The sequence below is a fragment of the Chiloscyllium plagiosum genome, chromosome 32 (genome assembly GCF_004010195.1).
Source record: "Chiloscyllium plagiosum isolate BGI_BamShark_2017 chromosome 32, ASM401019v2, whole genome shotgun sequence".
Classification (NCBI taxonomy): Eukaryota; Metazoa; Chordata; class Chondrichthyes; order Orectolobiformes; family Hemiscylliidae; genus Chiloscyllium; species Chiloscyllium plagiosum.
This window is the reverse complement of record NC_057741.1, coordinates 35,078,592-35,104,352: the sequence shown is the minus strand read 5'-3', so window position 1 is coordinate 35,104,352 and position 25,761 is coordinate 35,078,592. Positions and strand designations below refer to the sequence as shown.

Below are 25,761 nucleotides of genomic sequence, written 5' to 3'. Positions count from 1 at the left end.
GGTACAATTTTTCATCATTTAAATAGAGTAAATTTTGTGGTTATTTCTCCCAAAATGGATGACCTCACATCTGCCAACATTGTACTCCATCTACCAGACTCTTGCTCACACAATTAACCTATCTATTTCCCTCTGCACACTTTGGTCTACGACTCATTTTAGTGTCATCTGTGAACTTGGATATGCTTTGGTTCCCTTATATATGGAAAGATATTATTTCATTGAAGGCACTTCAGAGAAGGTTCAGTAGAATGATTCCTGGTGTGGAGGGATTGCCTTTCCAAACAAAGGTTAAACAGGTTGGAACTCTATTCATTGGAGTTTACAAGAGTGACATTGAGACATTTAGGATTCTTAAGGAACTTGACAGGATAAATGTCGAAAGAATGTTTCCTCTCATGGGAGAATCGGAGAATAAAAGATGCCAATTTAAAACTGAGATGAGTGGTAATTTCTTCTCTCATGGAGTTGAGTGTCTTTTGCACTCCTTGCCACAAAAAGTGTGGGGTCAGAATCCTTGTGTATATTTAAGGCTGAGCTAATTAAATTCTTTGATCAGTAGGAGAAATCAAGCATTACAAGGAAAATGCAGAAAAGTGGACAGGAAGAATGTCAGATTAGTCTATTGAATGGCAGTCCTGGCTTGGGACAGATCCATCTACTCCTGTTTCTACTTTATGATCTTATGTACTACAAAATTTATCAGGATCCACAGTACTAAAGAAAATTTCATTTCACCCATCAAGTTAGAGCATTCAGGTGCTAAAAACTGCAAGGTGACGCTCACAGAGATGTAAATGCATTACTTACAAAATTTGATCTATATATATTTTTATTATTCAAAGTGAAAAAGAAAGTATAACTCTGCATTATGCTCGAAAATCATTGCATGGACTTCACATGGACTTCTATGATCAGCAAACCTTATTCTTCAACTTAATCTGCTTCAAGTACTTTTCCCCCAGAGTTTGTGCAAAATTAACAACTCCAAAATGGCAACCTCTCCATAGTGATAGACTTCCTAAGTATTGCCCGACTTCAAAAGAACCACAGTGTGCAACAGAATCAGGTGTCGGTGGGAACCTCTAATTGCATCAGCCACATCATATAGTACAGACTCTTTCAAAAGGTCAGAGTATTCAGCATTCAGTGAAATAGATTAGTTTGGAAACTACTTAATTGTGCAAGTTTTGAGATTCTGCAGCTCACATGCCATGTATATTCAATTTATGGAAATATTTTGCATTCTAATACAATTCAATATTTGTAATTTGCATAAATCCAGTGTAGACTTCATGAATTAGTACCAATCTTCAAGCAGTTTTTTGTAAGATTGTACCAATTGATATAAAATAGCACAGCTATCCAACATAACATATATACTCCATCAGCCTGGAGGTTCGAAAATAGTTACATCTAATTTCCTTGATTTACAACTTCAACATGTAGGTTTTTTGTTGTTTTTAAAGAAAGATGTTTTAAATGACCAATTTCAAGAAAAGTACCTTACCTCTTTGTCTAAATCTGGAAATTTATTGTGAAGCTTTCTCAGAATAGATTCTTTTTTTTCAAAATCTTCTCCTAAATCTTGTGATGCAAGCTAAATAAAATGGCAACAGATTACAAAATATTTAATTGCAATAGGTAACAAAATAAAAAAAAAATCAGTGAATTGAATGATTATTTGAAGGCAGTTGAAAACTTTACCTGAAGAACTATGCCTTCATAAAGCCTTTAAGATTCAAGGAAATACATGCAAAATGAATTTCGTCATCCAATGAATAAACCACAATACCTGGCCCTTTTATAACCTGTTTGCCCATCTGAATTAGTATTGGCATACAATAGACAGCAAAATCTGAAACCTTGCACCAAATCTGAAATTACAGTATTTAGAATTTAATACAGAAAACAAAATCTATTTATATGACATGTAAAAACTTCTTCAAAGTATTATTTCAATTGCGATGAAAGATATCATCATTTATTGGCATATGGATGTTGGTCTGTTTTTGTCCAGGGGTTTAATAATTAATTAGGTCAATCATTCCAGAATAGTGATGTTAAACCAGTGATGTATTGGACAGCAAATGACTGCGAGGATCCTTGGAGTGTGAATGGAAGTTTATTTATTTTATGGGACTCATTAAGGAGAGACGAACATTGAAAGACATTAGCTTGTTACTTGGTTTAGAGTAATCAAGATTTTATTTTAGCTTGCTTTTTAGTTTAGACAGAGAAAGTCTAATCTCCCAGTTGTGCAAACATTGAAGGAAAAGGCTTGATAGTTCACATGACCAGAACGGAGAAAAAGTACTTAAGTCAAAGTTTCAAGTTTAATATACAAAGGAAAAAATTCCATAATTTCTGAGTAACTGTAAAGTGAATAAAAGCAATTTGGGTTTGTCATGTGTTATGAAATCTTTCAATCTGCGCTATATTTAAATAGCTTGGTTAATTTATTTTAGTTCTAATTCTGGTGTGATAAACTGCTGGTTTGTTGTTAAAACCAAATCTGCATTCTTCTGTGTGTGTTCCAATGAAAGACAGCAACATTCAATAATAAAAACCTATCAAATCAGATTTCATTTTGGGATTTGACAATTCTAATCAATAACATCTGCTGGGATCGGACACAATCTCAACATAAATATCCCAAAACTAAATGAAATGAACACAGAAGGGAAGAGAGCTCATGAGGCTTAAGAACAGGTGGTGGTCATTTGGCCAATCAAGTCCACTCCTGCATTCAATGAGATCATGACTCTGATAATCCTCAACGTGACCTTTCTGTCTTTTTCCTTATACCACAATGCAGCCTCTACACCTCTCTATAGTAAAGAGTGCTTATTATTCACTACCCTCCATGAGAAGAAAATACGCATCTTGGTCCTAAATAGATGGCTCTTCATTCTGATATTATGCCCTTTTGTTTGAGATTCTCCCAGAAGAGGAATAAAGCTCTCCACATCTATTCCATCCAGCACCATAAGAATCTTGCATGTTTCAACAGGTTCTTATAAACTGCAATGAGTAAAAGGTCCAACCTACTCAACCTCTCTTCATTAGATAACCCTTCCAAACTCAGGATTCATCACTGGACTGTCTTCAATGTCAGTTTATCTTTCCTTAGAGAAGGGGACCAAACTTGTTCACAGTATTCGAAGTGTAGTCTAACTAGTTTTAGCAAGACTTCCCTATTTTTGTACTTCATTCTCTTCAAAATAAAAGCCAGCATTCCATTTACCTTCCCTACTATCTTCTGAAATTGGATGCTCGCTTTTTGTGGTTCATACACAAGGACCCCAGATCCCTATGCTGCAGCTCTTTCCATGTAAATAGCATTCTGACTCCCTTCTCTTCCTCACGTCACCAAACCCAAGCCAGAAAGTAAGTAGTCGTCTCAGCAGAAATTACTGCTCATTTTGACTAGGAGGAGCAGAAATTCCTTCACTCAGAGCACTGTGAATTCTTAGAAGTTTCTACCCAGATGGCTATTAATACTTGGTCATCAAGTACATTCAGGGCTGATTTGGGTAAAGATTTGAACACTAAGGAAATGATGGAAAGGTAGAGTTTAATGATGGAAAAGTTTTGAGGTGCTGTTGGTCTATTCTTTTTAAACCTTCCAAGATTGTAGATGGGCTTCCAAAAAATGCCATAGCCCAACCACTAACTGAGTCTGCAATGAAGGTTTATTTCCAAAGGAATCTGAAATATACTGGACTTGTAATGGTCCTACATCTTACACACAAAGAACACTGGCTTAATGTGCAAGAAGATGTTGCACTTTAAGCAACTTCAATGTTGCAGAATCATCGAATGGTTACAGCACTGAACATTCGGCTTATCATGTCTGTCAATTATCCGAAAGATAAACTCTATTGGTTTCATCCTCTGCCCTTTCCCTATAGTCCTTTTTTTCACTTGAGGGGCTCATCCAATTCCCTTTTGAAAGTCATGACTGCATATGCCATCCTGCTTTAACCATTCAGGCAGCAAATTCCAGATCGAACCACTAACTGCACAAAAGCATTTTATGCCAGTTATTGTCGATTTTTTCACCGATCACCTCAAATTTGTCTCCTCTGATTCTCAACATTTCAGTCAATGGGAATTTCTCTCCAGCTACTCTGCTTCGATCTCTCAAATTTTAAGCACCTCAAATCAAATCCATGTTCAAATATCTCTTGTAAGAGGAGCACCAGCTCTTAAATGTGCCCATGAAACTGAAGATTCGCAACCGTGAAACCATTCTCACACATCTTTACTGTGCTCCCTTCGAAGATTTAAAGTTCTTCCTTAAATGTAGTTCCCAGAATTGAATACAATACTCAAGCTGCAACCGGATTACAGTTTTCCGAATATTCATCTCACTTTCTGCTTTTTGAGGTATCGTATTCCATCAATTAAACGACCCAGATCCTGTATGCTCTAACTGCTTACTTGACTTGCTCGGCTACTTTAGATGAATTGCGTATATAACTCAGGTCTCCGCTCCTACACCTCTTTTAGATTAGTGCATTTTACTTTTTACTCCTTCTGCGCATTCCTTTCACGAAGATGTATCATTTCACAAAGCTGCCAGGTCAAACAATGGAACAACCAATACTTATCACCTACACGACATACTTCAAGATTCAGTGCTCCACGTCAACTACCACTTGGAGCTGCACTAACATTAGAATTTAGTTTACGTGCTATTTCCCCTGGAGGGTCAGAGGCTGAGGGATGACCTTGTAGAAGTTTATAAAATCAGGAGGGGCATGGATATGGACCTGCATATCAATCTGCACTTCCTTCATCACCAAGTCAGGGAATGTATCAGACACCAAGGTTCAACATCAATTTTATTTTAGATTCTGCAGACCATTTATTTACCTACATGGCCCCTTTAAATTTTTGCACAACCTTTTGCATTATAAGTATTGTGGGGTGACTTGTGGATGCCCTACATGAGGATTTTTGTGCAGCCACAGAGCTTAGTGGAACATCACCAAGGAGCTTGAACGAAATGGAGGTTATAGACTGCAGTGGCTCCAAGCTATGTCCTTTATCATTGACATTCTGATGAATCAAGTGGTATGGCAGTAGTCGTGCAGCCCAAAGTTTTAAATGGACTTGCCACAGCAACACAATGGCTAAATGAGCACAGCAGATGTTAAATATTCTGATGATTCACTATTAAACTCCTTTCTACAAAGGCTCAGTCAGCACAGTGATAGAGACTGGTTAGACCAAGTACAACAAAAACAGTCCAAACATCACCCAAAATAGGATAGTTTGCTTGGGTAGCACATGTGAATGCAACATGCACTAAAACACTGTGGCTGCAGCAGTGCTAACTGCTGAAGCTGTAAGCTCAACTTTTAATTCAGGAATACATAACTACTGACTGTTCCACACGCCAAAAAAAACTTGAATATTTTCAGAATACGGTTTCTGTGTCCACAGATTTTGACAGATCAGTTTTTTCCAGCACTGTGTGTTTATACTGTTTATTTGACAAGCCAAATTAATTATGGTAATACTTTGGAGTAACTCAGTGCCCAGACAAACCAAATGGTGAAAGCAGGCCTTGGAATCCCACTAGAGATTTCACTAATACAACGCTTGATCTATTAATCTAGACATGCATGACCATCTACCAATCTTGAGACATTGCAACCTCAGTTTCAGCAAGAGGAGATTCAATTAGATGTGCCTACAAAACTTAGGTAAAAGGAATCTCTGCTTCTCAGTTAAGCCTCCCTTGAACATTTAAGTTAATTTTTACGCAGCAAAATTTCCAAAGTTGTCATTTCTGAAACACCGATTTTTGTAAGTGAAAAGAGTTCAACTGTCTTAAAACATGGATGCAATGGGTTTGCCTGTACTCATTTTATAGGGTTCTGTAAATTTTATATAATGCGATTGATAAGAATTCTTTCAGAAAAGCCTTCAGGTGATTCAAATTGAAAACCTACACGATTAGGTTTCTTCTTTTTGGTAGAGGAAATAGGGAGATCATCACTTTCTTCAGAGCTGCTGCTTTGGGACATTTCAAGTTTCCTTTTCCGAGGAGTAGCTGGAAATACAAATGTAAGCTTTAAAAGCAAAGACCTATTGCTCTTTATTTTTTAACCATAGATCAACATATATATGTACAGTCACCCAATCAGCACAAACCTGAAATCGATCTCCCATACCTTCATAAACATTTCTATGTTGATGCTCATTTCTGAATGAAGAATAAATACAGCACCAGAGTAATCGTATTTTAGTCTATAGTTAAACATATGATATGCAGATGCTACATTATGCAGTTGTGTCAGGATAATTTTAAAATGTTAGCTTGTCATTTTACTTATGAGCAAATGCTGTACAAGGTTAAGCTGAAGATTAAAAATAGAATTCAGCATTTTTAATCCTTCCAATTTACTTACTCTTCCTCAATATCCATCTCAAACCTCAGGCCCAACTGATGTTAGCAATAGGCTAACACTCCTCACTTTTATACTCCATTTCTTTAGGAAAAGTGCCAAAAAACTTAATTTGCCCTCATTATTACTGCACGTACATAGTAATTTTGTTTGTCTTGTGCACAAGGACAAACAAAACTTCTACATCAAAGCATTTTGAAGTTTCCATTTAGATGATGCAAAATACAAACTATAAATAGCAAATGTTTTTGTAAGCATGTACGTAAAATGAGAGTAACTAAAGTCAATATTAGTTGGTCCCTTACAGAATTAGACTTACCTTTTCACTTTTCTGACCAAAATGGATAAACTCATCTATTCACATTAAACACTATCTGCCACATTTTGGCTTAGTCACCTAACCTACCCATTCCATTTGTAAGCTTGGTGATAGAGCATTCTATCCCGACAGCCAAGTCAACAGTTGAAGTCCTGAGGACTTAACCCTATGTCACCGTTAGTTACAACTTGACATTTATTCGAAACCTGCTTTTGTAGATGAGCCAATTCTCCAAGCAAATTACTACCCTGGATGTAGGTTTGCTCGCTGAGCTGGAAGGTTCATTTTCAGACGTTTCGTTATCATACTAGGTAACATAAGCAGTGAACCTCCAGAAGAAGCACTGATGGTATGGCCCGCTTTCTATTTGTGTGTTTAGGTTTCCTTGGGATGGTGATGTAATTTTCAGACAGCAAAGTCATTTCCTGTGGTGATGTCATTTCCTGTTCTTCTTCTGAGGGGGTGGTAAATGGGATCCAAATCAACGTGTTTGTTGACATTATCACAATCTTTTAGAGCACTGTTCCTTCACCAGATGAAGTGCTGATTTCACCTGACAAAGGAGCAGCACTTCGAAAGCTTATCATTTCACATAAACCCGTTGGATTATAACTTGGTGTCGTGTGACTTCTGACTTTACAACCTTGACATTACTGGTCAATACTGAATGGTTTCAATGTCCTCCACCATGAAAACTGAGGCAGAGTACTGATTTAACGTCATTGGCATTTGTATTCCTCACCACCAACACCCCAGTCTGATTCTCCAAGGGACCAACCAAATTCACTTTAGCTGCTCTTCATTTTTATATCCTTCTAAAAATGTTTGCTACTCATGCTTTATATTTTGAATTAGCCTTCTTTCACAATTAATCTAATGGCTTATTATGCTTTGGTTACTCATTGTTGGTCTTTAAACATTCCCCAATTCTCCAGAATGCAACTGACATTGGCAATATGGTGTACCTTAGTTTTTCCCTCATTTTTAACCTCCTTGCTTAGCCAGTATCAGTAAAAACCTGACTAATGAATATTCTGAAAATCTTGATTTTCAGTGAATTGATGGGATATTTAGTAACTGCATTAAAAAGGGGTCATACTTGTTGTCTGAAACAATAAGAACACAAGAACATAAAAACTAGGAGTAGGTAATTCTGACTAGAGTCTGCTCCACCATTTGATATGGTCATGGCTTTCATCTCAGCCTCAACTCCACTTTCTTGCCTGCTCTTCATCACCCCTCAACCTGCAATACTAATTGCAGTTTAATTGACTTTACAAACCAGTCCCTTTACAGAATGACAGTTTATCCTGAACCTGGTTTTACAATAAAGATGCTGAAACAGTTGTTTTCAATACACAATATATTTTGCCATGCTTTCAAAATAATTATTAGGATATAGACAATAGCAAATTTGACATTTATTGCCCACTATGGTTACCCTGAGAATGTGATTCAGCCATCCTCCCTTCCTTTTAAGAATGTATCTAGCTCATCTATTCAGACTCATTCCGTCCAAACAAATGCCAACTTTCTTGATTTTCTGGTTTTATGTTGCTGGTATCTTCCAATCTAAAGATGCACTCCACACCTGATTTACTTTGCCCAATAATAGGATGCAATAGAAATGAACAGAAGATGGTACATTTAAAGCAAGTCTCTATTTAACTGCACCATAGGGAATATGAAAGCATTTGGTCATGGTATCAGACCAGTAATCCAGAAATACAGGCTAAATGGCGACAATGATTCAATTCCTAACATGACAGTTAATGGAATTCAAAGCTAGTACATGAAACCAATGTTGATCATCATTGGACGAAGTGAATGTTTGCAGGTATGGTGCAAATCAAATGGTTGCTTTGTCCTGGATGGTGTCAACCTCACTGTTGTTGGAGCTGCACTCATCAAGACAATTGAGGAGTATTCCATCACTGTCCTGACTTATCGATGTTGGACAGGCTTTGGAGAGTCACGAGACAAGTTACCGACTGCCTCTGACCTGCTCTTGTCGACAGCATTAGTAAGCCCTGTTTCTCGTCAATAATGTTGACAGCAGCAGGATTCAGTGACGATAATGCCATTAAATGCAAGAACATTTTACCTCACCAAGACCTTAGTCTTGAGCACCATACCACATGTGATCTTGTTGACTCATTATGGAGAATGGTTTATTCGTGTTAACAACAGTGTTCCAATTCCATGAAAGGATTAAAGAAAATCAAGCTTCAACTACTGTTATTTTGTCATTTAGTTTGTTCTCAACAAAAGTTCTCAAATGCCAATCAGCAGTTACTGCCTTTAAAGAAAAAGTTCTTTGTTTGACATGATCTTGACAATTCCTTCATTGTCGCACAAAGAGGAGTCATCCAGCAACTGATAAAAAACAGTTCTCACATTTATATGTACAGCTGAATAATGTATACTTTTTTAAAAAAAGTGTACATTATATACGTAACCAATGCTTCGTATGATTTTAGAATGCAAGGATATACTTTCACATGTAGCCACTAACTTTTCAAGTGGGATATTTTGATATAATTCACTTATTCTTAATGCACAAATTCATATTTTATGCAAAATGTCACAGCCAAATTTCTACTTCCCACAATTCTTACATAGTTGGGCACTTGAAAATGTACTCCTATTTAGACATGCCATTAAATGAAAATCAAGAATGAAGGTAGTAGTCTTGCCTCCTTCTCCAAACAAGATTAATCCTGCAGCTACTGCTCCATCCAGTGTACTTGTCGATTCAATTATCTAGAAGGTGCGAGAGAAGGCATATCAGACAAAAGTGGATGAAGGAAAAATTCTCAAAGCAAACATCAGTGAATCCCACTTCAAATAGATCCCCACATTCCTATACTCCAACAGGTTTTTTCAGTGAGAAGCTAAAGTCTTTTATTCACTTGCGTGTTGTACAAAGTGTGAAAATCTCTGATGGGAAGCAACAAGGCAAAATATCATCTTTGGTTTCTGTTCTGGAGAAATCTTAAGAGTATGATTAAAGGTTGGACAAGCACAGGATTGAATTTGGTTGTGATATTCTTGACAGGTAAGCAATTTGCTATTATTGGCAGAAAATGTTCCCGCATGAACTGTCAACATTTGTGATATTAAATGCCATCCAGAAAGGTGGAATGATATCCAGAATCTCAGTTGTTGCAGCAAAGGTGATTCATTCCGTCAACTGTACCTGTATTGCTCTCGTAAGAAGCAATTTACTTGGTATTATGCCCAAGCCTTTTCCCCAGTTCCTTCTTAAATGCCCAAACAACTAAAGAATATAAGGCCTATCCTTTACAGAGACTTGGATATCAAAGATGTAGGAATGGTTGTCAGATGTTCCTGGGGTTTTGTTGTTTCAAAAGGAATAGGGAGGGAGGCAAAAGAAGTGGAGGAATCACATTACTAATCAGAGATTGTATCACAGCTGCAGAAAGGGAGGTCATTAAGACAGGTTGGTCTATTGAGTCAGCATGGGTGTAAGTCAGAAACAGGAAAGTAGCAGTCACTTTTCTATAGACCCCCCAATGGCAACAGAGACATGGAGGAGCAGATTGAGAGGCTTATTTTGCAAAGGTGCAGAACAAACAAAGGTTGTTGACATGGACGACTTCAACTTCCCTGACATTGATTGCAGCCTCCTTAGGGCAAATAGTTTGGATGGAGCAGATTTTGTCAGGTGTGTCCAGGAAACATTCCTAACTCAATATGTAGATAGGCTGACTAGAGGAGAGGCCACATTGGATTTGGTGCTTGGCAATGAACCACGTCAGGTGCTTGGCAACGAATCAGATCTCTTGGCGGAAGAGCATTTCAGTGATAGCGATCACAACTCCTTAACCTTTACTATCGTCATGGACATAGAGGAACAGATGGGATGGGGAAGTATTTAATGGGAGGGGTGGAGGATTACAATGCTATTAGGCAGGAACTGTGAAGCATAAATTGGGAGCAGATATTCTCAGGAAAATTCACGACAGAAATGTGGAGGTTGTTTACAGCACACCTGCTGCAAGTGCTGGATAGATTCATCCCATTCAGGAAAGGGAGGGATAGTAGGGTGAAGGAACATTGGATGACGAGAGATGTGGAACATCGAGTCAACAGGAAGAAGGAAACTTACTTCAGATTAACTAAGAAAGGATCAGACAAGGCTCTAGAAGGTTACAAGGTAGCCAGGAAGGAGCTGAAGAATGGGCTTAGGAAAGCTAGAGGGGGCATTAAAAAGTGGGTAGGATTAAGGGAAACCCCAAGGCATTCTACACTTGTGAGGAAAAAGATGATGGCCAGAGTAAGGGTAGGGCCGATCAGGGACAGTGGACAAAACTTGTGTCTGGAGTCGGAGGAGGGAGGGAAGGTCCTTCATGAATACTTTCCTTCAGTATTCACGACTAAGGGGGACCTGGTTGTTTATGAGGACAGCTTGAACAGACTGATATGCTCAAACAGGTTGATGTTAAGGATAATGTGGTGGAAAGTTTGAAAAACATGAGGATAGATAAGTCCCCTGGGCCAGATGGGATATAGCCAAGGTTACTATGGAAAGTGAGGGAAGAGATTACTGCGCCTTCGGCAATGATCTTTGCGTCCTCACTATCCACTGGAGTAATACCAGATGATTGGAGGATGGCAAATTTTATTCCCTTGTTCAAGAAAGGGAATAGCAATAACCTTGGGCATTACAGACAGCCAGTCTTACTGCTGGGTACATTATTGGAGAGGATTCTGACAAACAGGATTTATAATTATTTGGAAAAGCATAGTTTAATAAGAGATAGTCAGCATGGCTTTATGATGGGCAGGTCATGCCTCACAAGCCACAATGAATTCTTTGAGGATGTAACAGAACTCATTGATTTAGGTACAGAAATGGATGCGGTGTATATGGATTTCAGCAAGGCATTTTATATGGTTCTCCATGATAGGCTCATTCAGAAAGTAAAGAGACATGGGATAAAGGGAAATTTGGCTGTCTGGATATAGATTTGGCTGACCCATAGAAGACAAAGGATGGTATTCAGCCTGCAGCTCGGTGACCAGTGGTGTTCTGCAGAGATCTGTTCTGGGACCTCTGCGCTTTATGAATTTTTATAAATGACTTGGATGAGGAAGGTGGAAGGATGGGTTAGTGACTTTGCAGATGACATGAAGGTTGGTGGAATTGTGGATAGTGTAGAGAGCTGTTGTAAGTTGCAACGGGACATTGACAAGATGAATAGCTGGACTGAGAAGTGGCAGATCGATGTCAACCTGGAGAAGTGTGAAGTGATTCATTTTGGAAGGTCAAATTTGAACGCAAATTACAGGGTTAAAGGCAGTGTGTCGTAACAGAAGGATCTTGGGGTCCACTTTCATAGATCCCTCAAAGTTGCCACCCAAGTTGATAGAGTTGTTAAGGCAGCAGAAGATGTGTTGGCTTTCATTAGCAGGGGGAATGAGTTTAAGAGCTGCAAGGTTATGCAGCCCTGGTTAGACCACACTTGGAATATTGTGTTCAGTTCTGGTTACCTCATTATAGGAAGGATGTGGAAGCTTTAGAGAGGGCGCAAAGGAGATTTACCAGAATGCAGCCTGGACTGGAGGGCAAGTCTTATGAAGAAAGGTTGAGGGAGCTAAGGATTTTCTCAATGGAGCAAAGAAACATGAGAGGTGACTCGACAGAGGTGTACATGATGATGAAGGGTATGGGTAGCCAGAGATTTTTCCCCCAGGACGGATATGGCTATCACGAGGGGACATAATTTTAAGGTGACTGGAGGAAGGTTTAAGGAAGATGTCAGTGGTAGGTTCTTTATAGAATGTGGTGGGTACGTGGAAAGCACTGCCAGCAGTGGTAGTAGAGTCAGATACATTAGGGACATTTAAATAACTCTTTGATAGGTATATGCATGATAGTAAAATGAAGGGTATGTAAATTAGTTTGATCCGAGAACAGGATAAGAGGTTGACTCAACATCAAGAACTGAAGGGCCTGAACTATTCTATGTTCTGTCCAATACCACAGCTTAGAAATTTTAAGCCCTTCAAGACTCCAAATTACTTCTACCTTCACCATGACCGGTATACATCTTATTCCTTGTTAAAGGCAGCTACAAATTAATTGTTTAATGCTTCTTTCTTTTGGATCCCCCAAAACACCAATCCTTCTTTTACAACCTTTTTACTATTTATAAGCTTAAAGTGAGTCAATGCCTTCATGAGTGATGATATGAGTCAGTTAGCTAGAAAATAGGGAAAATAAAAATATTATTTTACTTGGCTTATGTTATACTGACCACAGAAAGACCGCAAACTTAACATTACTGTCAGCTGGTGTTTTTTTTGGTTAGGCAGTACAATATTCATAAATTAACATACTAAATTATGTGCCACCAGTTACCCAATTAGAACAACCTCCATCATTTTTGTGAAATTTAACGTGACAGAAAATGAAAGAGCGCTTGTCTTCACAAGCCCACTATATACAACTCCTAATTTGTATCAAGATATATTAACAATGGTAGCTGGCTACAATTGTGAGCATATTTTCTTTCACTAACTCAAGTTTACTCTGATTTCTGCTAACATTCTAATGTAATTTCTGTCCCAATTCGCCTGTCCAAATGCAGTACTTCACATTTCTCCACACTGAACTGCACTTACCTTCTATCTATTCCTTCTGACAAATTGTTATCTATGCCACTATTAAAATAGGTTAACCTCAAACTTGTTATCATGTCCACATTTTTGTGGATGAGTAAATAAGAGCCAAAGTAGTTGACCAAGGTTAGTTTGCATAAGAATGTGGTGTCAGACAATGATGCCAGTCTCTACAGTCATTTTCCCCCACATTATTGACAATAGAAGTTTACCTACTATTGATCAATACTTATAATGTTCACCCCTTTGTTTATTTTACAGTAGTGACCCTTCAGTCAAAATGCAAGAAAGGAAATGATGGCACTGGTCAGATGTTAAGGTTATACTGCATTACTGAACCTGAAAATGGGCTGAGCTCACAGATTGTCATTAAATAGACACACAAGTATTAAGCCTCTGAAAATAAATAACGTTCCGTTATTTCTGTGCTGCAGTTTCCTCTAATCTTTTCTGAAATAGCAACTTACACTGTACAGGCAGTGCAAGCACAGCAGTAGCTCTCTCAAAGTTCACACTGGGTCAATCAGTAGGTTTTCTCACAAGCATGCTGGACCTTTTTTTTATTACTCTTTTTAAAAAGAAGGTTCATTGAATATATAATACAAGATAGGATTGTCTGATTTGTAGATTTTCTGCCTTTCTTGGTCAAGATACTGAAGGCCAAAACGCCCACAAAGTCATTTTGCTTAACATTATTGCAAACCAAAGATCAAAAACATGGCTATGGTCAAGAAAATATATGACTCAGAGACAAATACATCAAAGTACAAATTTCTAATTTAGTAAGACTGTATCTCATTTCATAATCTACTTACCTGCAATAGTTCAGCATCTGTTCGATTTGGAAATATTTCTGTCAGTTTTTGTACTCTGGAAGCAGTCGAATCCTCCAAATTAACAGAATGAGATGAGCCACTGCTGTCCATAAAAGACCCATTTTCTTTCAGGGAAAGCTGTTCATCCTCACCAGATGAAAAGTCAACAGTGTCATTTCTGAATGAAAGGATAATCACAAATAACAGAGGCTAGATATGAATACACATTACATTAATGCAACAAAAATGGGTTGTAGATTAAATCACAATTTTATCCACTGTGTACTTCAAATATCATGAAAGCTTATACAAGTTTAGGTGCAGTAAAAAAGATTTTTTTTAAAAATTAATTGGATGTAAATCAGTTGGGATTTGGTCTCTGGTTTTTAGCAGCAACTACAAAAATACATGCACATATCCAGTTGTTACATCACAAGGTATTCTCAGAATAGCCAATATTTAACATTTTATTACCAATCCATAATAAGAACTGGCAAAGAGATAGGAAAAAAAAAATATTTAACATTTTTCAAAACAATGATATGTAGTAAATCACAAAGCACTCAAATCACATTAAGTTGTGTAGATCATTCAGCAAGGAGTTAGTTCAAGCTAACTACCAAACAAACAGTGATACACATTTAAAATGTGCCAAATGCAATCCCAATTAGGTTGCTCCTTCCTCACCAAATCAGAAAACTACATTAGAAATATTTTGATGTTGTTGCATGTTATCAGAATACCTCTCAGGAGCTACAAGGTATTTGAATGAAAACAACCAACTTAGCCCCTTATGGAACATTTGCTACTTCTAGGAGTTTTATAGCTGAAATCCTTGTGTTGCAATAAGCAACAGAAAAAAATCTCATGGATAGCTTGGCATCAAAATTAAACTTATCTCGCACCATATTGAAAACGCTGGAGGTACAGTACGAGACATCTCTAGTAACAAATCTAACTGCTTATTCTTCATAAGCCGCATTACTTTTCATTTGGCTGACAAACATGCTGCTTCATTAACAGCAGTTAGCTCCCATAGCATGAATACTCACTTGTTGAGCACCCTGTACAAAGAAAGCGTATTACTTCAAGAGCAAAAGATCACCCTCATTTCTGTCTGTAGGTCAACCCTGAAGAAGTTATCATACAAATTAAGATTAGTGAGTGTAAATATGTAGAAGGTGCAAGCTAGAGGAGCACATCTATCTTACCATGAGGAAAAAAGCTAATTCAAGAGGTTATTCTCTTAACTCGTGCTGGAAAGAGGAAAGAGTACAAAATCAATCCATAAACTACTTCAAAAGAATTCCTGAACTGCGTTAGCTCATGGGTAACGTAACCACACTTTCCAAAAACAGCATCTTGGATCATCATCAGCCACAATATTTATACGAAAGCTTTTCACTCTTAAAAATCTGGTTTCTCAAGTATATTTCAGTCACAAGGCTTATGTTTTAACAACATTAGCAATGAAAATCAGAGATATGGGCTTGAAGCAAATCAAACTAAATTATTTTAGAGTAGACAAACAGGAGGCTGAAAGAACACTACAAGCAAAGCAGCACATGAAGTAAAATTGTTTGACAGAGCTATATTAACAGACAAATATTAGTTAAATAGGTTATGTGTACTGAATTTTACCATCTCAACATTGCCAAAAGAGGAGTTTCTGAACACAAATTTTCACCCTATGATTGATTACTGTGAACTGATCAGTTATGTAAAACCGGTGGTTAGTTTCTGGTCAGAGGCAGCTGTTAGGATATTGATGGAGGGGTTCAGCGAGGTCAACATTGTTGGACACCAAAAGGAGAATGAATGATTGACTCCCTCTTGCCTGGCACTACATTGATGCATATGCTCTTCACCACTTATCAATACAAGCAAGCATGAATGTTTTCCAAAGGTGGACCATGGATGCAAACATGATCTGTTTCAGCATCTGAGAAGTTATGAGTTGGAATGAACACAACAATCATCAGCAAATATGCTTATTTTGACCTTACTGAAACAACTAAAAAGATACCTGGACCTAGGGCACTACTCAGAGGAACTTCTGCGGTGACACCCAGGAGCTGATTGGCTGCCAACAACAACTTTATTTGTGTGTTCGGTAGGATTTTTGCAATTCGAAAGCTTTCTAATCAACTTTTACTGATTTCAAGTTTAATAGGGCTACTCGATGCCTCAGTCAAATGCAACCTTGGAGTGAAGGACAGTCACCTTCACTTCACCATATCAAATGAGAAATAGGCCTTGAATGATTTAGTGATTTTAGAAAATAAACGTGACACTGATGGGACACAAAACAGCTCTTAAACCAGTTACATGAGAGTTCTGTGGAAAATTTATCAACCACCAAGAAAACTGAGTTTACTATTTCAAATTCCTTTAATTAACATTTATTTGATTCATGACTATTCTGTAAAATCAGGAGTAAGCAAGTAATATAACAAAAGAAAAAAAGATGGCTTATTTTCCTCAGTAACAGTTATGGAAAGTAAAGTGGAATGGCCAGGACTGGCAGTCTACCATTCCAGGGTATAGATGCTACAGGAAGGATAGAAAAGGAGCAAGAGATGAGGGGGAGTGGCATTTTTGGCTAGGGATAACAGCTGTACTCAGGATGGATATTCTGGCGAGTACATTCCGGGAAGTTATTTGGGTGGAACTGAGAAAGGGATGATCACTGTATTGGGATTGTACTATAGACACCCCAATAGTCAGCAGAAAGTTGAGAAGCAAATTTCTTAGGCAATCTCAGTTATCTTAAAATAAAAGAGTCATATTGGTAGAGGATTTTAACATTCCAAATGTAGACTGGGGTTGCCATATTGTTAGTGGCTTCGATGAAGAGGAATGCGTTAAATATGAACCAAGAAAAATCTCTTTATTCAGTATGTGGACGTACCTATTAGAAAAGGATCAAGCCTGACTTACCCTCGGGAAATATGGCAGGGCAAGTGACTGAGATGTCAGTGGGGCCAGTGATTATCATTCTATTAGTTCTGAAATAGTTAAGGAAAAGGATTGGCCTGATCTAAATGGAAGGAGGGCCAATTTTGATATTATTACACAAATTAATTGGAGGCAGCTATTTGCAAATAAAAGGGACAGTGGGAGACCTTCAAAAATGAGATAACGAGAGTCCAGAGACAGTACGTTCCTATCAGTGTGAAGGGAAAGGCTGGAAGGTATAGGGGATGCTGGATGACTGGAGAAATTGAGGCTCTGGTCAAGAAACAGAAGGAAGCTTATATCAGGCATAAACATATCCAGTGAATCCCTAGAAGAGCACAAGGGCAGTAAGAGTATACTTAAGAGGGAAATCAGGACAGCAAGAAATAAAGAGGGGACATGAGATAGAACCAAGAGATTCCACAAATACATTAAGGACAAAAGAGTGACAAAGGAGCTAACAGGGCCCCTTCAGGACCAAAAAGGCCGCCTCTGTGTGGACTGCAGGAGGTGGGTGAGATACTAAATGAGTATTTCGTGTCAGTGTTTACTGTGCAAAAGGATATGGAGGCTGGAGAACAATAGTAATGTCTTGAAAATTGTCCATATTACCTGGGGTGGTATTGGACATCTTAAAGCGTATAAAAGTAGATAAAATCCCGGGCCAGAACTTTGTGGGAAGCTAGGAAAATGATTGCAGAGCCCGTTGCCAAGACATCAGTATCACTGATAGCCACAGGTGGGGTGCCGGAAGACTGCTGTTCAGGTAACATGGTACCATTATTTAAGAAAAGTGGTAAGGATAAGTCAAGGGACTTTAGACTGGTGAGACTGACATCAGTGATGGGTAAGTTGTTAAAGAGGACTCCAAGGAACAGCATTTACATATATTTGGAAATGCAAGGACTGATTAGGGATAGTCAATGTGATTTGGTGAATGGGAAATAGTGTCTCACTAACCTGACTGAGCTTTTTGAAGAAGTGACAAAGATGACTGAAGATGACAGAGTAGTGAACATTGTCTATCTGTACTTCAAGGTGTTCAATCATGTTCCGCGGGGTACACTGGTTAGTAAGGTTAGATCACATGGAATACCGGGACAGCCATTTGATTATAAAATTGGCTTGAAGGTAGCATACAAAGAGTGGTGGTCAATGGTTGCTTTTCAGACTGGATGACTGTGACGAGCTGTATGTTGCAAGGACTGATATTTGATCTATTGGTTTTTTGTCATTTATGTAAAGGATTTGGAAGTGAATATCGGATGGACACCGGCTGACACCAAAATTGGTGGCTTAGTGGACAGCAATGAAGGTTAACTCAAGAGTTCAGCAGGACCTTGATCAGATGGGCCAATGGGTCGAGTGGCAGACAAAGTTTAATCTAGATAAACGTGAGTTACTGCATTTCAGCAAGGCAAATCAGGGCAGGACCTATTTACTTAATGATAAGTTCCTGGTGAGTGTTGCCGAACAACGAGACCTTGGGGTACAAGTTTGATTGTGAAGTCGCAGACAGACATGATAGTGATGAAGGCCTTTCACGTGCTTGCCTTTATTGGTCAGTGTATTGAGTATAGGAATTGGATATTCTGTTCTGGCTGTACAGGACATAGACAAGGCAACTTTTGGAATACTGCATTCTATTCTGGTCTCCCTGCTACAGGAAAGATGTCATGAAACTTGAAAGGATTCAGAAAAGATATACAAGGATGCTGCCAGGACTGAAGGGTTGGACTGAAAGGGAAAGGCTGAATAGGCTGGGACTAGTTTCCCTGGGGTGTCAGAGGCTGAGGAGTGACCTTACAAATGTTTATAAAATCTTGAGGGGCATGGAAGGGGTAAATAAACAAGGTATTTTCCCCAGAGTAAGGAGTCAAAAACTACAGGGCATAGGTTTAAGGTGAGAGGGAAAAGATTTAAAAGGGACCCAAGGGGCAGCCTTTTCACACAGAGGGTGATGCATGTCTGGAATAAGCTGCTGGTGCAGCTATAATATTTGCAAAGGCATGTGGATGGGTATATGAATAGGAAGGGTTTAGAGGGATATGGGTCAAGTGCTGGCAAGTGGGACTAGATTAAGTGAGGATATCTGGTCATCATGGTCAAGTTGGACCGAAGGGTCTGCTTCCGCGCTGTGTATCTCCATAATTCTATATCATATTTACCACAGGCTTTTAAAATGGATAATTGTTTTATTCAATGACTTTCCCAAACTTATCATCAAGAATACAGACCTAACCTGAGATGCTTGCTGGAACTCTGTTACGTATATATAATTTGGTAACTTGGAATCGAAAGTAGGTGAAAAAATGGCTTTCATTTTTTCAATTAAAAATACAACAGAAAGTAGAGTTGTGAGAAGATTTGTAGCTCAGGTTGAGATTCTGGATGTAAGTTTGTTCACTGAGTGATGATAGAAATAGAAAGAGGATACTAATACCAGTACTTCACTGGAGGCTCACTGGTTATGTTACCTAGTATAGTCACGAATCCTCTGAAAATCAACCTTCCAGCTCAGCAAGCAAACTCACATTCACATCAGAAAGTATTTTTGAACATGGTATACAAAACAGCAGTTACAAAATGTCACTTTATTTCAGCTAATAACTAGCAAAGCTCCTGGGGAGTTAATGGTGAAGTTTTGGAGATGCGACCCAGACAACATCAAATAGAGGAGCCAGAAGGAAGTACATGGAGAAGAGGCTGACAACTGTACAAGTGTTTTGTTAGCAGAACCGAAGGAGTCATGGCTGACAGGAAGTCCTGAGTTAGCTGTTGAGAAGTTCCAAAACACTTAGAAGCAACATTCCCTCCAAACTTGGCTACCACTCAGATTCTGCCCCACACAGATTTGTGTGTGGCATTACCTTCCAGTTTTAGAAGCTGCTGCCACACACTGACCTCTGGAGGTCTGTGCAGTTGAAAAGGTTAATTAGAGGAAATATTGCTTCATCATCAGTAAAAAGAAACTTTTATATGCAGACGGCTGTGGGCTTCTCAGAGGTAACTGATGTTGGAGCTTAGCAACACAAAAGGATTGCACAGTACAAAAGAGTTTTGTTCAATGTCAACAAAGCAAGTAAATGCAAATCAAAACAGGACTAGAGTCATAGAGTCACAAAGATGTACAGCATGGAAACAGACCCTTCGGTCCAACCCGTCCATGCCGACAAGATATCCCAAACCCAATCTAGTCCCACCTGCCAGCACCCGGCCCATATCCCTCCAAACCCTTCCTATTCATATACCCATCCAAATGCCTCTTAAATGTTGCAATTGTACCAGCCTCCACCACATCCTCTGGCAGCTCATTCCAAACACGTACCACCTTCTGTGTGAAAAGGTTGCCCCTTAGGTCTCTTTTATATCTTTCCCCTCTCACCCTAAACCTATGTCCTCTAGTTCTGAACTCCCCAAACCCAGGGAAAAGACTTTGTCTATTTACCCGATCCACGCCCTTCAAAATTTTGTAAACCTCTATAAGGTCACCCCTCAGCCTCTGTCGCTCCAGGGAAAACAGCCCCAGCCTGTTCAGCCTCTCCGGCCTTCTTCACTATCCTATCTACCTGCGACTCCACTTTCAAGGAGCTATGAACCTGCACTCCAAGGTCTCTTTGTTCAGCAACACTCCCTAGGACCTTACCATTAAGTGTATAAGTCCTGCTAAGACTTGCTTTCCCAAAATGCAGCACTTTGCATTTATCTGAATTAAACTCCATCTGCCACTTCTCTGCCCATTGGCTATCTGATCAAGATCCTGTTGCATTCTGAGGTAACCCTCTTTGCTGTCCACTACAGCTCCAATGTTGGTGTCATCTGCGAACTTACTAACTGTACTTCTTATGCTCACATCCAAATCATTTATGTAAATGACAAAAAGTAGAGGACCCAGCACCGATCCTTGTGGCCCTCCACTCGTCACAGGCCTCCAGTCTGAAAACAACCCTCCACCACCACCTTTTACCTTTGAGCCAGTTCTGTATCCAAATGGCTAGTTCTCCCTGTATTCCAAGATATCTAACCTTACTAATCAGTCTCCCATGGGGAACCTTGTCGAACACCTTACTGAAGTCCATGTAGATCACAGCTACCATTCTGCCCTCATCAATCTTCTTTGTTACTACTTCAAAAAACTCAACCAAGTTTGAGACATGATTTCCCACTCACAAAGCCATGTTGACTATCCCTAATCAGTCCTTGCCTTTCCAAATACATGTACATCCTGTCCCTCAGGATTCCCTCTAACAACTTGCCCACCAGATGTCAGGCTCACTGGTCTATAGTTCCCTGGCTTGTCCTTACCACCCTTCTTAAACAGTGGCATCACGTTTGTCAACCTCCAGTCTTCTGCACCTCACCTGTAACTATCGATGATACAAATATCTCAGCAAGAGGCCTAGCAATCACTTCTCTAGCTTCCCACGGAGCTCTGGGGTACACCTGATCAGGTCCTGAGGATTTATCCACCTTTATGCATTTCACGACATCCAGCACTTCCTCCTCTGTAATATGAACATTTTGCAAGGTATCACCATTTATTCCCCTACAGTCTATATCTTCCATATAGTTTTCCACAGTAAATACTGATGCAAAATACTCGTTTAGTATCTGCCCCATTTTCTGCGGCTCCACACAAATGCTGCCTTACTGATCTTTGAGGGGCCCTATTTTCTCTCTCATTACCCTTTTGTCCTTAACGTATTTGTAAAAACCTTTTGGATTCTCCTTAATTCCGTTTGCCAAAGCTATCGCATGTCCCCTTTTTGCCCTCCTGATTTCCCTCTGAAGTATACTCCTACTGACTTTATACTCTAAAGATTCACTCGATCTATCCTGTCTATACCATACATATGCTTCCTTCTTTTTCTTAATCAAACCCTCAATTTCTTTAGTCATCCAGCATTCTCTATACCGACCAGCTTTTCCTTTCACCCGAACAGGAATATACTTTCTCTGGATTCTCGTTATCTCATTTTTGAAGGCTTCCCATTTTCCAGCCGTACCTTTACCTGCGAACATATGTCCCCTTTCAGCTTTTGAAAGTTCTTGCCTAATACTGTCAAAATTGGCCTTCCTCCAATTTAGAACTTCAACTTTTAGATCTGGTATATCTTTTTCCATCACTATTTTAAGTCTAATAGAATTATGGTTGCTAACCCCAAAGTGCTCTTCCACTGACACCTCAGTCACTTGCCCTGCCTTATTTCCCAAGAGTAGGTCAAGTTTTGCACCTTCTCTAGTAGGTACATTCACATACTGATTCAGAAATTTCTTGTACACACTTAAATTCCTCTCCATCTAAACCCTTAACACTACGGCAGTCCCAGTTTACGTTTGGAAAGTTAAAATCCCCTACCATAATGACCCTATTATTCTTACTAGAAACATGCACTTTGAGTCTAGGTAAATACAATTGTAAATTCCTAATCAAATCACTGCCAAAATATCAGCAATAATTAGCTTGATATTATTGCAGTGAAACATCTAGACAAATATCACTATGCCTAATGAACCCAAGAAACGTACGTTGTAATTGCTAGAATTGTATTTTTAAATGTCATGAATGAGATTGGCTGCTGATCCCTCACCCCACACTGCAAAAAGCCAACCAAAGCTCAGAGGGAATTTAATCCTATGACATCACAACAGGTGCAAAAACAACTTAAGGAAAGTTACAGTCTGGAGGGAGAAACAAGGATTCTGACTTGTAAAGCCAAACTCTGCAGCCCTGTGAAAGGAGGTGATGAGATTTGAGAAAGGATTGCTCCCCAACAGGAGACACACCATGAATCTGCTTTGTAGAAAATTACAGGGACACTGCTTGAATCAGCGAGCAGATAACTCTGACTGAGGCAGTAAAAGTCAAGCTGTAAATCAGGAATAACTAATTATTACTGATGAAAAGTACTTGACAATATTTCAGGAATGGCAATGATACAAACTCTTAAAACCACTAAGTACCTGGACTATTACCTTGGCGGTACAGTAGCTAGCACTGCTGCCTCACAGTACCAAGAACCCAGGTTGACTGCCTGTGTCGAGCTTGCACATTCTCCCAGTGTCTGGGCGGGTTTCCTCTGGGTGCTCCGGTTTCATCCCGCAGTCCAGGAATATGCAGGTTAGGTGGGTTAAGCTACAGGAAATGCAGGTTTACAGAGATATGATAGAAGTGTGGTTCTGGTTGGAATGCTCTTTGGAGCTGTGGATTCAGTTGGCCTTTGGCCTGCTTCCACACTTAAGGTGAAAATCGCCGAATTCCCCCAGCTGATATTTAAATTTGATAGTCAATAGTGTTGCTTCACTCCAATTTAAGAGTGTGTTGTGGTGTTTTGCAGCTAAGTAATACAAAACCTTTGTTGTTAGACTTTCGCTTGCACTCGAGCTCAAAACTTTTAACCCTACATATTGCTGGATGTACTAGTTGATACTGGCAGAGTAAGGGCAATAATCTATATTTTAATCGTCTAAGTTTTTAGTCACTTCTCACTCCATATCTCTTCATCCCCACTTTGGTCTTTCAATTCTCCATTTCTCACTTCTTCATTTCTCATACTTCAAAATTTACTTCATCTCATTCTATTGAAGTACTTGGATTGAATGAGTGAACAGCTAAGTCTTTCCAAAAGTACGCAACAATCAAAATGTACTACGTAGGAAAGCATTAATGAAATGGTCATGCAGGTAACAATAATCAAGGGATGAAGTAATGCAGAAACTGGAAAAACCTCAAATTAATAAGAAAAACCCAACTAGTTTAATGTCAATAATTGAATGATAGATCTAAGTTTACCAGGCTGTAATTAAAACTCGCAAACCAAAAAGCTCAAGATTCAATTCCTTTTCTCTCAGCCAGACAGATAAACATCCAGGCTCCCAATTCATCATCGCAATTTAGTGATAGTTGTTAAAAATGCATGTGTATATAACAAGCACAGTTAGACATTGTATTCGACCAATTCTAAGTTCTTGTCTGGGCACTGGTCCCTTTATTTTTTTTGTGGACCACTGGTCAATTTCTTATTGAATTTATGTTGCTTGAACAGAGAATTGGAGTTGCTATGCAGTTGAGAGGAAACACTTGAGTAAAGGTTCACATACGAATATTGAAATTTGAAGGATCAGACATCAGCCAATACTAGTGAAACAAACTGTTCGAAATAGTCAGAGACTGAAATAACGGAGTAATGTTATTGCAGGATAATGTGACCAAGCATAGTTCACAGCTCTAAATTCGAAAAGATGACCAATGTAAATTTATTACAAATACTATACAAAATAATACTTACAATTTTTGAATGCATCCATCTGGCCTTCCATTCACTGCCCGACATGATAAATTTTTCTTGCATGTTTCCTCAGTTTCAGATTCAGAGTCGAGAAAAAGGACTCCCTTTTCTTTTCTCCTAAAATATGATAAAAGGTTCGACTGTTTTCCTTCTGGAGTCTCTGGTACGATGGTCACTAAGGAATTAATAAGGAAACAATAAAATATTACAATGACTGACTTAAACTTCCAAATGTCAAGATGTATGCTAATATTTAATACTTACTTTGCATGGTTAACTGGTTACAGTGGTAAGTGCTGCAACAAAATTACTGAGACCTCAACCTACCTCTGAACATCGTTCCTGATAAAGGCCACCATTTTGGAAATAATAATAATCTGTTTTGCAAAGGACACTATTGTACACACCAGCCTGTAACCAATTTTATCATTTTAAAAATGGCGTACATGGTCACTATAGCTATATACTTTTGTTCCAATGCCAACATTTTTTTCCAACTATCGGTTAAACATTTGAACTGCATTGTGGTATTATTAAAGATTTGAAATGGTTTTTCAGCTTGTTTACTCAGCCTTTTGGCTGTCATTATTTCGCTTGGGAGATCGGAGCTATTTTGAAGAATATCACCAATTCATTATTTAATAAAAATTCTAGTTTGGTGATACAACATTTAACGGCTAACTTCCTAGTGCCTACAATAAATGATAATTAACTAAATTTTCTCCAGCATGTAACAGTAAATTCATGGACAAGTTTTAAAAAAGACAATTATGTTATCCCAATACGAAATGTTTAGCTTGCAACCTACATTGTATTTATTTACTCAAATGCAAATCCCTCGAACCAACTGATATGTCTCCTCATTGCTGAGCTAAGGTCAAACTGCTGCTGTAACAAAATCTGAAGTCTGTGACTTAGACCATAAAAGGAGACACTCTTTGGTCACACACAGCATTGCTCAACACTCTTCACGAACGCGTAAATGGTTTGCACTGAGGTGCCAGTAGTGGAGGTCGACTATGCAGGGATCCTGGCTTGCCCGGAACCTCCTTAAGCAGTACTCTCATTCTGTCATTATACAGTCGCTTCTTTATTCTTTGCAAGAGGACACAGCTGCCCAATAAGATTACTTATTTTAGAAAAATAAAATTACATTTCTGTACCAATATACAACACTGAAGAGTTGATGAATAAAGACACAATTGTCAAAGTTTTTAATATTGCATTTATATCACACTGGAGTGCACTGACTGGTTGGTGAGAGGCTTCTTGGGAGGAGCTGTGATGGGCAATGCACCAGTTAATGATGA

General features: G+C 38.8%; 1 protein-coding gene across 3 annotated transcripts in view; it reads right to left on the bottom strand.

Annotated features, from left to right (window-relative positions):
- Positions 1-25,761, bottom strand: part of LOC122539496 (SWI/SNF-related matrix-associated actin-dependent regulator of chromatin subfamily A containing DEAD/H box 1-like) — a 121,726-nt gene that overhangs the window by 77,098 nt on the left and 18,867 nt on the right. For 2 of the 3 annotated variants that reach the window (XM_043674405.1, XM_043674403.1), the window contains exons 2-6: positions 24,452-24,626; positions 14,205-14,382; positions 9,438-9,504; positions 5,967-6,067; positions 1,511-1,600 (exon numbers count right to left, since the gene is read on the bottom strand). In XM_043674405.1, coding sequence (XP_043530340.1) covers positions 1,511-1,600; positions 5,967-6,067; positions 9,438-9,504; positions 14,205-14,382; positions 24,452-24,626 — 611 coding nt within the window. The remainder of the gene's footprint in view (positions 1-1,510; positions 1,601-5,966; positions 6,068-9,437; positions 9,505-14,204; positions 14,383-24,451; positions 24,627-25,761) is intronic. The other variant, XM_043674404.1, reaches the window with a different exon arrangement.